At 52.7% G+C, this 11,039-nt stretch overlaps 2 protein-coding genes across 7 annotated transcripts in view; both read left to right on the forward strand.

Annotated features, from left to right (window-relative positions):
* The window catches only part of FXYD1 (FXYD domain containing ion transport regulator 1), a 4,376-nt gene extending 2,080 nt beyond the window's left edge, over positions 1-2,296 (forward strand). For 2 of the 5 annotated variants that reach the window (XM_019624934.1, XM_019624935.1), the window contains exons 4-7: positions 469-543; positions 802-838; positions 1,739-1,788; positions 1,990-2,140. In XM_019624934.1, the coding sequence (XP_019480479.1) occupies positions 469-543; positions 802-838; positions 1,739-1,788; positions 1,990-2,012 (185 nt within the window). In that variant the 3' untranslated portion in view covers positions 2,013-2,140. The other 3 variants (XM_019624931.1, XM_019624932.1, XM_019624933.1) reach the window with 3 other exon arrangements.
* A 116-nt stretch (positions 2,297-2,412) lies between these two features.
* Positions 2,413-10,950, forward strand: FXYD7 (FXYD domain containing ion transport regulator 7). Of its 2 annotated transcripts, none has more exons than XM_019624946.1 (6): positions 2,413-2,532; positions 6,932-6,961; positions 8,568-8,642; positions 8,783-8,825; positions 8,989-9,029; positions 10,539-10,950. In XM_019624946.1, exons 1-6 carry the CDS (start codon positions 2,502-2,504, stop codon positions 10,559-10,561), a joined length of 243 nt encoding a protein of 80 aa, XP_019480491.1. In that variant the 5' UTR covers positions 2,413-2,501; the 3' UTR covers positions 10,562-10,950. The 2 variants fall into 2 exon arrangements, with proteins under 2 accessions (XP_019480491.1, XP_019480492.1); XM_019624947.1 differs by having other exon boundaries at positions 8,783-8,816.
* The last annotated feature ends 89 nt before the right edge of the window (positions 10,951-11,039 follow it).

An 11,039-nucleotide genomic window follows, 5' to 3' on the forward strand; every position in this document is an offset into this window, starting at 1 on the left:
TCTCTCTCCTCTCTCTCTCTCTCTCAGTGTTTATATCTCTCATTCTCTGTCTCTTTCTCTTGATCTGGCTCTCTGACTCTTTCTTGACCTCCCCTCGTCTGCTTCTCTCTGTCTCTTTCTGTGTGTCTCTGTCTCTCCATTCGATCCCTTTCTCTCTCTCTGATTCTCTCTTTCCTGTTACCTGTGAGTATCTCGCGGCCCATCTTTGCTTCCCTCTGCCCCCGTCATCCTCTCCATCATCCTCCCCTGCTTCCTCGTTTCCTCCCTCCTCCCTGCACTGGCCACCTCCTTCCCTCTCAATTCCCTGAGCCACCTCCTCCCTCCTCCCGTATCTGCTCCTTATTCTCATTGATCTTTTCCTCCTTTCCTCCTCCCCATCCTTCTTCCTTGCCCCCTCCTCCTCATTCTGCCCCTCTCCGATCCTTCCTCTTTCCTTCCCTGCCCTCACCCTCCTCCTGCTGCCCATAGACTACCAATCCCTGCGGATTGGAGGCCTCACCATCGCCGGGGTCCTTTTCATCTTAGGCATCCTCATCATCCTGAGTGAGTACCCGTATACCACTGACCCCAGCCCTGACTCTGCCCGTTTCCGCCCCAGCCCCGCCCTGTTCCCACCATCCGCCCACCCGGTTCTAGCCCCGACCCAGGACCCGCCCTTTCTGCCTCTATCCCCCCGCCCTCGGTCCGGCCCCTGTCCCCGCGGCTCCGCCCCTCGCGAGCCCCAGCTGGAGTAACAGCGCCCCTCGGTGTCGGCGGAAAGCCGACTCTCAGCCCTGTCTTCTCCCCACTACCCACCCACAGGCAGAAAGTGCCGGTGCAAATTCAACCAGCAACAGAGGTAAGAGACCCTCCCGTCACTCATTCACCTGCTCCTGCTTTACCAGGGCGCTGGGGGTGAGGCGGAAAATCCATCCAACCCGCAGCCAGAGGCCCTTCGGCAAATTTGTATCAAGCACCTACTACAGTACATGGCCAAGCCCCAAGCCAGGTCCTCGGACCCAGCAGTGAATTAGCTGTCTTCTCTGCCTGGCTGAACGTTCAGCCCAGTGGGGGCGGTAGCCGCTGGTTCCAACAGCCCCACAAATATAAAATCGCAAAGCGTGATAAGTGCTGTGAAGGAAAGAGACGCGGCGAAATGAGATCACCTCTCTTGGTGGCCCAGTTTAGCTCAGAGGCTTGTTCCTAGCGCTTTGATTCATCTTTAAATAAAAAATTTAAACCCAGGCAACGGACGGATACCTTCTCCATGTTAAAACAATTGTAGATATAATTATAAATAATAGCTCATATTTCCTGGGCGTGTGCATCCCATGTGCCAGATACCGTTGCATTCTTTACCCCTCACACCACGTCTCCGAGGGAGGTGCTGTTATTCACCTCATTTTGCATATGAGGAAACCGAGGCACAGGGAGGTCAAGTCACTTGCTCAACTAGAAGATGAGACCACATCGCGGCAGTCTGCCTTCTAGTCCCTTGGGTCATCCCTCCCCCACCAAGCCCCAGTCCCTTCCCCAGCACTCTGGGAGGGACTCACAGGCACCCTCCAGAAGCGCCTCCTGCCACACACTTAAAGGGCTCCTGGGTGCGCCTGACTTTCTGGCGGAGCCTAGCCTGCTGCTCGCGCATCTTGGCCTCAGGGCACACCGGTCTGTGACATGAGAGCTGCATTGGGGGGTTCCTGGGAATGGCTGCCTCTCTCCTTTTCCAGCGCCAATGCTCCTGCTTCTCTCTTCCCAGGACTGGAGAACCTGATGAAGAGGAGGGAACTTTCCGCAGCTCCATCCGCCGTGAGTTTGGAGATACTTCGGGTGTTTGTGCGGGGCGGGGGGGGGTCCTGGTTCCAAGAAGCCCTTTCCTGGTCCTCTCTGGACGCAAGGAGGAAGGGGCTTGATCTCAAACCGGAGGGAGGGGAGTTCCCCTGCCTCTTCCCCCTCCACGGAAGCCGGGATACCCCTCCTGACATCTGAACTCTCTGTGTTCCCCCTCAGGTCTGTCCAGCCGCAGGCGGTAGAAACACCTGGCGCGATGGAACCCAGCCAGGTCCTGCAGCTTTGACTAGGCTGAGGGAAGGAGGGGCGAGGACGAGGGGGCGAAGGGCTGGGGCGGGATGGCTGGGGGAGGCTCTCCTGCCTCTCACTTTTTCACCCCCACAGGACTCCCCTGGCACCTGACACCTCCCACCCACCACCGCGGGCCCACTGCCACCCGGATGCTCTCTTCCCCACCCAGCTCAGCCCCCACAGACTCCTCTCTGTCGCCCAGACTTCCAATAAAACGTGCTTTTTTCTCTGGACAGCGCTTTGTGGATGTCAGTCCCTCTGCGCGATAGCCTGGGCGCCCTTTTGGCCCCGGCAGGGGGCGCCCCCACCCTTGGGGAAGGGGCGGGGACGACAGCAGTGGGCGGGCCCATCTCCCCTCGACTTCAGTCCGTCCCGCTTCCAGCTGCTGCAGCCGCGCCTTCACTGTCTCGGCATCCAGCCGCCCCCTGCTCTGGCCCGGCATGGCGACCCCGACTCAGGCCCCCACAAATGGTGAGCGTCGCCTGGGGAGAGGGCTCCAGGGGGCTCCGGGATCTTAGAGCTTCAGAGAGAAGATCTGGGGAGATTCCAGTACTGGAAAGGGAGGGGAGTGGGGAAGGGGATGTCCGTTCCTCCCATGGGCGGAGGCCCCTGCAGTGCATCCCTTGGCACCCCTCTGGACCTCTTGGACACCCCCTCCCGGTGGTGTCGTTCCTGTGCGAGACCCGCGGTTGGAAAGCGGCAGTCCCAAGAGAAAGGATGCTCGGACCGGTAGCTATGGCAACCGGGTGGCTGGTCCTGCACAGCGGTGGTAGTGGACGCGAAGAGATGGGCTTGGAGGGTGGAAGTGCATAGGTCTACGGCCACAGAAGTTCTCGTCGATTTCAGGGATCCTGAGGTGGGTAAGAGGAGGGGGGCCATATTCCTGTTTTTTCCAGCGTTAGCTCCTATGGTGGGTGTTTCCTGAAATTCCTGACAGGCAGGTTCAGCGGGAAGGGGGAGAAAAAAGATAGGGAGAAGCAGAGCTGGAAGAAGTGAGAGAGAGATGGAGAGACAGAAAGAGAGAGGGAGACAGAAAGGAATATAGAAAGAGACCAACTGAGAGAGCCTGAAAGAGATAGAAAGAGACAGGAGACCCAGAGTCAGAGACACAAAGAGAGACCCAGAGAGAAGATAGATTTGAGACTCAGATTCAGGGAGAGACGGAGAGCTATAGACAGAGACGCAGAGAAAGAGAAAATCAGAGACAGAGAGATAGAGGGACTGAGGCAACTGTGGAGAGGGAGGCTTAGAGAAAGACAGGAGAGAGAGAGAGATGGACCCAAAGTGCCAGAAAGGAATAGAACGAGAGGAGGAGGGGCAGCACAGGGTGGGGCCTGAAGTACTGCAGTGAACCCCCATGGGCAGGAATGCGTGGCAGGACCCTCCTTTCCAGCCCTCATTCAGGGTGTTGTCAGGTCTGGGAGGTGCGCTTGGGTGCACACAGATGCCCCTCCCACCCCCATGCAGCCACAGCGATTTACATTTCCCACCCATTAACCCAGTTATGCACCTGCTTAAACACGCTCCCCTAAGATCCCCCTTTCCTGAGCCTGATTCTGCAGAGGAGCAAGGGGTAGAATGCTTTAATTGGGAGTAAGGGGCAAAGGGTAGGATTTCCAGCACCGAGAGCAGGGCCAGGGGCTAATCTAGCGGTGCTGAGGCGTCCCTGGCGATAAAGGGGACCCCACTCCACTCCGATCTCTCCTTCCCTGACCCCTTTCCCAGAAGGCGGGGGCTGCTGCACTGAGCTGTATCTGCAGAATTTGAAGCAGGGCGGGGGGGCTGCAGAGGCTGGAAGCCACCCTAGGGAGAGGGGGCAGGGCTGAGCCAGCAGGCCTGGCGGGAGCCCAGGGCTTCTTTTCGCAGAGATGGTTAGCAGGATCGATGGTAGCAGACAGGCAGAGGTGGGAGGACAGATGCTTCAGCCCCTGCCCAACCTCCCCCCCCCCTTTTCCCCAGTCAAAGCATGAGAGGGGACCGCAGGTCTTGGGAAATCCCGAGGGAGGAAAATCACAGTGTGCCTTGCAAACTGCTTAAGGAAACAAATTAATGGATTATTGGGGAGAGAGGGTGAGGAAGGTGAAGTCTCTCCCCGCCCTGTCACAGAGCAGGAGGGTGAGTTGAGGGGCAAACAGGGGATGCAGGAGTCCCACTGGGCCTGGAGTCCTGTCCCTGAGGAGGACCCTCAGCTTGGCCAGAAGCCAGCCATGCAGGGGCGCACATGGGAGATACAAAGGGAGTGGGGGGAGTCAAGATTTGCCCCAAAGTTAGAAACCCAACTCTAAGCCTCCCACAGGACCCCCAGCAATCCTGGGGTGCCCAGACCCATCACCTCTCTTCACCTCTCCAATTGCCCTGGTTGCCATAGCAGCCACCTCCTTCCTGATGTCTCTGGCAACTGGCCTAGAATGGTGCACATTCCTTCTCCTGCCTCCTGGCTCCACCCTTAGCCCAGCCTTGCCCTGAGGACCCAGATTGCTGGGGCATCAGGGACCAGAAGAGGAACTTCTGCATGGAGCATGGAGCACAGAGCACCGGAGGAGGAACCAAAGAAGATTCTGAGACAGGCGCTCACCCAGTGGGCTCCCTGATGGTTTGGGTAGAGAGGATATGTGGAAACACAAGGGACAAAAGTGGGATAATCCAACTGCTCCATTTCTGATGCAGCCTCCTGCAGCCCAACAGAGCCTCACTTTCTTTCTTCCTCTCTTCCTTTCTTTCTCCCTCCCTCCTCTCTCCCTCCCTCCCTCCTTCCCTCCCTCTTCCTTTCTCTCTCTCTCTCTCTCTCTCTCTCTCTCTCTCTCTCTCTCTCTCTCTCTCTCTCTCTCTCTCTCTCTCTCTCTCTCTCTCTCTCTCTTTCTTTCAAACTTCTTTGGGAGACCTTTCATAAATGTCAGAATTAACAGCAGAGATGAGTCAAATTTACTCCCCATCTGGTGGGGGAGCTAAGACAGAGCACAGATGTCTCTAAAATAATGTTTCCTGATACTTTTGAATATCACCTTCATGATTTTTGCCTGTCCAAATGTTCCCTGCTATTTATTTAATATTTTTCTTTCACAGTATTAACTTTTAGAAAACTTAATCAGCTTTATTTTATATCACCACCACAAATGGAAAATCAGGATTGTTTTTGTTTTAAATTGAAGGCAAGTATAAAACATGATCTTAAACGAGTGACTTTACTTTTCTGGGCCTCAGCGTACCTCTATCAGAGAGCTGCTGTGAAGATTAAATGTGTTAATATCTGTAACGTGCTTAGAAGAGAGCATGGCATGTATTCAATACTATCAAGTGCTCGTTAGATAATCAATAAAGGAGAAAACCAAATAATGTCACAAAATTCTACCTAGATATTGTTACCTACTGAAGGTTCTGAGCCTAAGGCCTGTGTTCTCTTGGGAAAGGGAGAGATTAACAAGGGTTGGAAGTGTTAAAGACACATCAGCACCGACCTAAGACTTCCTCTTTGAAGACTGGACAGAGAATGGAGAAGAGTGAACTTATATGTTGTGTGAATCAGTACTATTCAGGGTCTTGCCTAGGTACTACCTGTATCAGTCAGTTTAGGCTAGAGCATGCTGGGGTAACAAACAGTACCAAAAATCTCAGTGGCTTCTGACAACCAAAGTTTATTTCTCACACTATATGTCCATCACAAGTCAGCTGGGGTTCTCTATTCACCAAAGAAAACTGGAGCGGTTACCATCTTGAACGTTCATGTCACGAAGCCAAAGTCAAAATGGAGCTCTTGTATGGGCACTTAAATGCTCCAGCTTGGAAGTCACAATGACATCTTCACTCATAGTTCATTGGCCAAGTTAGTCACATGTCCCCTCCACCACCACCTCCAGGCAGCCATCCTTCCCTGAGCCTGGAAGGGGAAGAATACTAATGACAACACCTGGCATCACCCTGGCACTCCTAGTACCCCTCCCCTAGAGGTGTCCTAGAGTCCTGCTCTAGGCAAGGCAGAATGTACTATGAGCTGTCTGAGGAATTCAGGAGCCATCAGGATGGGTTCTTGAATGGGAAGTATGCTCTGAGTTCTCCTGGATGTGGTTTGAGACAGGGAGGTGAGAGATGGGGAAAAGTAAACACACACACACACACACACACACACACATTTTATCCACACATTAACATTTATGAAATCAGGATGAGTCTTCCAATAGATGGGTATGTTTCATGTGGTATAGTTAGTTACATACATATTCATGCATCACACACACACACACTGGGAAAGCTATTACAAACTCAATTATGGATCTAAAAATCAATGGTATCTTAGAAATAAGTAATATGGCATACATTATATAAAGCATAATATTGGGTATATTATAGGACAGCTTTCCTGTGCTGGATTTAATGGCAGAAGTTAGCGGATGAGAGCAGTAGCTACAGTGTCTGACTTTTGGAGCTCTCAGATGACCAAGAGGTTTTAGGGAGTTTTCAGGGGGAAGCTGGCATACTCAGCAGTCCACCAGTGGGATTGGAGCCTGTTCATTCCTAGCATCATATGCAAATGGGAGAATATATGTGTTCTCAGGAAATGAGTCCATAGTTTGCAGAAGACCTCCACACGTGACTAGGACCAGAACTGCCATGTACGGTTGGGTAGGCTGTGCACTGCGCAGAGAAGGTACAAACTAATGGAGTAAAGCAGGGGCTGGAATCCATCCAAGGCTTCACTCTTCAAGCCTTGTGTCCTGCAATGAAGCTATATCACCCAGAGCAAGGGGTTACTTTATTGGATTTCTACACAGAAACCATTGGGCTAGTGGCCCCATGTGGATCCCCAAAAATGTTAAGAAACCCATTGTTGAAATATGTTTTTCCTGTCTCTCTTTCTCTGCCTTCCTTCCCACAGTTCCTCAGGAACCTGACCCATTTTACTATGGTGAGTGGCAGATTCTGTGGTGAATGCACCCTGGGGCGGGATGAAGGAGTGGCTGCAGATCCCCACAGGTCACCACTGACGTGGCTTCAGCTGTGGCTGATATGTACTGGACCACTGGCCATGTGACCATATGGATATAGTTCACACCACCTGGGGTCATGGAGGGCAGAATCAGATGAGGGGGTACACTCTCTGGGACCCCTTCAGACTTCACCAGGACTCTGGGCTGGTGCATTGGGGTCACCAGAGAAGCAAAAACTTTGAGGCCAGGCTGCCTGAATTTGAATCTTGGCTTATCCACTCACTAGCTGTGTGGCCTTGAGCAAGAAACTCTGCCTCTCTGGGCCCTTCTGTAAATAAGGGAGAGTAGTAGTTTCCACTCATATGGACTGTAGGAGAGATTTATGTGGATGATGCTATTAAATCATTCCCACAGCACTGAAGTTCAAAGAAGTACCCCTAGGTCTGGCCTCAGTTCCCTCTCTAACAATCTCCTGCCGTCTCTCTGCCTTTGCTCACTCATCCTGTTCCTCCAATAGGCCAAGTGCTTTCCCACCTCAGGGCCTTTGCACTTGCTGTTCTCTCTGCCTGGAATACTCTTCCTCCAGCTCTCCAGACAGCTGGCTAAGGCTCCTTTTTCTGCTTCAGACCTCTGATCAAATACTGACTACTCTGCTAGGAAAGGCCCGCCCTGACTCCCGGGCAAGAGGAACCATACCACTTCTATCCACGGTCACATGACTCAGTTTTGGTTTTATGTAGTTTATTGCTTGATCACAATATGAAAGTCAAATCCCTGAAGGCAGAGGCCTGGACCACTGCTGAGCACCCACAGAGTGGGTGCTCCATAAATCAACATTCCAACAAATATTTACTGTGGTATATTAAACAAGAATAATTCTTATGAAGGAAAATAAAGGAAAGAAAGAATAAGATTAGGAAATGTTGAAGAGAGGATGGGAAATTCTAAATAGGACAGCCAGAGAACGTTTCACTGATATTTGAATAAAGCCCCGAGGTTGGTAAGTGAAGCATATTTGGGGGAAGAGCTTTCAGGTAGAAGGAAGAGCAAGTACAAAGGCCCTGAGGCAGGACCATGCCTGACATGCTCCAGGAATAGCGGGGAGAGCAGTGGACCTGGAGTTAGAGGATTGAGGAAAAGTGGAGTGGGATGAGGTCTGAGAAGGAATAGAGACTAGATCATACAGGGCCTTGGGGCCTATGGTGAGACTTTGGCTTTTACTTAAGAGTGCAGTGAAAATGGGGGGGAGGGGAGGGGAGGGGGAGCTCTGAGCTGAGGAGGACCCTGATCTGACTCAGGTGTTAACAGGATCCCTGTGGCTGGGGAAGGGGAGACTACAGAGACGTTTGCTTGCCCAGATGGGCAACAATGGTGGACAGGAGGAGGAAATGTATATAGAGGATACACCCGCCAGAGGAAGGGAGCGGGGAGAGGCAAGTCCTCACTCGAAAGCACTGGAGGAACCTCCAGCATGTCCTGTAGCATACCTGAATTCTGGGGCCCTGGCTGGGCAATCTGAAGCCAGGCTGGAGGCTGGGGCTGAGGTGCTGCCCCCACTTGGATGTCCCCCATTATCTTCCCCAGACTATGACACTGTGCAGACCGTGGGCATGACTCTGGCTACCATAATGTTTCTGCTGGGCATCCTCATCATTATCAGTAAGTGTAACTCTCCTGAGCTCCAAACCCCCTCAAACAGGGCTGCCTAGGGAGTCCCCAGGCACCTATAGCTCCCTTGTTGGCTTTCGACCAGACCCTTACGCCCTGTCTCCTTGTTCTGTCTCTCTCTCTCCTAACAGGCAAGAAGGTGAAGTGCAGGAAGGAGGACTCCAGGTCTGAGAGGTCTGGCAGTAGTGGGGAGACAGGGGAGAGGGGAGTGGGAACAGTCTGGGGCCCAGGGACGCTTCCATAACAGAAGGACCCCTGGGCCTGCCATGTGTTTCCCATACAGCCTGTGGCTATTGAGCCTCTTTAAGTTTTTTCTCTTGTATCTTTGCTTCCACAGCCCAACATGCAAATCCTGTAAGTCGGAGCTTCCCTCCTCAGGTGAGGGTGAGAAGGGGTGTGGTTCTGGGAGGAGGACAGGTGGGAGCAGACAAGGGAGTCATTAGAAGTGGAGCTGCACTGAATGTCCCTAAGAATGGGGCCACCAACCCAATGGATGAACATGGGAAATTCAGTAGGAGCTGAAAACCCACAGATCAAAAATATTAAACCACGGAGAGTCAGCGGGATGTGAAATGTCCTGGCGAGTCCACTAAGCCTTCCAGAAACAAGTACACAAGCCTATGAAAGCAAGGATGAGCTCATTTTCCAGAGGAGAAAGCCCTAAACCTGGGAAGATAGGGGCCTCACACGGGAACAGGGCTACTGTAGTCAGGGTCAAGACAGAGTTGAGTGCTAGAGAGGCAGGGACATAGAACGTTTTCCAGACTTTATTGGTTGGTTTGGAAAATCAAGGTTAAAATAACAGAGCAAGAGGCAGGAGGGGGGTGAAAGGAGGGAAGGGAAGAAGGGCTTCTGAGTAGTTGTATCAAAATAACAAAAGGAGAGATGTGTAGAACACAGATTTTAAAAAATTCATGTTGGAAAAGAGAGACTATGGGGATGTAAAGAGTATGAGAATGGAACGTACAAGGAAGGGATAAAGAGCAGAGGATGGAGGCCCTGGGTCGGTGGTGTATGGGAGAGGATGAGGATGAGATGTTAGAGGGGGTAGGTGGAAGTGGAAGAGGAAGCAGAGGGGTGAGGGTGCAGGAGGGCGGGTGCAGGTGGCTGGAAGGTGTAAAGCAAGATGGAGAGAGATGTGGAATATAGGAGGGGGATCAGCGTGTACATGAACGACTGCGATTCCTTGGGGGTGTTCATTTTAATTATGTAAAAATATCTTGACCTGTTTTTAGTGGAACTGCATCCTTTCCAGGGACTTTTAAAAAAACCAGATGGGAATTTCTCTGCCTCTTATAAAGTTCTTATAACTAAAAAAAAAAAAAAAAAAAAAAAAAAAGGGCCTTGGAGTACTCAATGTTTGGGGAAATTTCGTGTGGAATTTCACTGTGTTGTTCTTTTAATGAGACTTAGAAACATGAAGGGTGCGCTTTGTGGTTGACTGGGGAGGGTGGCCACCGTCCTGAGAATATGTACAGGATTCTAACCCACTCCACTTGAGTGATGGTCCCAAGTGGGTGGGAGACGAATGGGGGTGCAGGAGGAGGGGGGGACATAGTAAGGGGATGGAGACGCCCTTTCTGGCCCCAGCAAAGCTGAGCTGGGCCAGGGGTCTCAGTCTCATCGCAGGTATGGTCCCCTCTACAACAGTATCCTATGGGGCAGGACAAAAGCTACACAGGTGTCCCTATCTGAACCAGATATTAAGGAGTGGGAAGGCGAGACAACTCCTCGGTGCCAACTCAAGGGTGATAGTCCTTGGGGGTCTGGATTCCATGGTGGGGATGGAGGGCTCACTGGCTGCGGTGAGGGGGCTCTTTCCACCCCTCTAGTCGCTGACCCAAGGCGCCCACTCGCCTCCTCCCCCCTCTTTTTCTCTCACTCCAGCTCCTGGAGGTGGCGGCGTGTAAAACCAACCCCGGCACCTCCCTCCACTGCTGTCCGTGCCGGAGTGCGGGAGCCTGAGGACCGGGTGGAGGCGGTGGGGACCCCAGCCTTGTGCTGCTGGGGAGCACTCCCCGGAATGAGCCGCCCCACCCACCCCGAGGCTGGAGCCGCTACACCCCGCTGCCCCTCCCGAGGCCTTGGCAATGTCGACCCCCCAAAGAGCCCGTCTGCATCTCAGATCCAGGGACTCAGGCCTCCAGCTCCTGGAGTCCGGGAGTCCACCCCCAAGCCCTCCAGAGTTCCCGTGTAATGGCCCCCTGCACCTCCTTGTCGCCTCTCCAAAGATCCGTCCCCCTGCACACTCGGTGTCTAGATCTTGAGCTTAATAAATGTGCATTTGGTTTTGCCCCTGTTCTGTCTGTGTGTTCTCATCTGTGGGGACAAAATGGGGGAGGGGCAAAACTGAACCTGGGGGAGCTCTCTCTCTTGTCCCCTCCTCCT

Source organism: Hipposideros armiger, unplaced genomic scaffold, assembly GCF_001890085.2.
Source record: "Hipposideros armiger isolate ML-2016 unplaced genomic scaffold, ASM189008v1 scaffold_609, whole genome shotgun sequence".
Taxonomy (NCBI): Eukaryota; Metazoa; Chordata; class Mammalia; order Chiroptera; family Hipposideridae; genus Hipposideros; species Hipposideros armiger.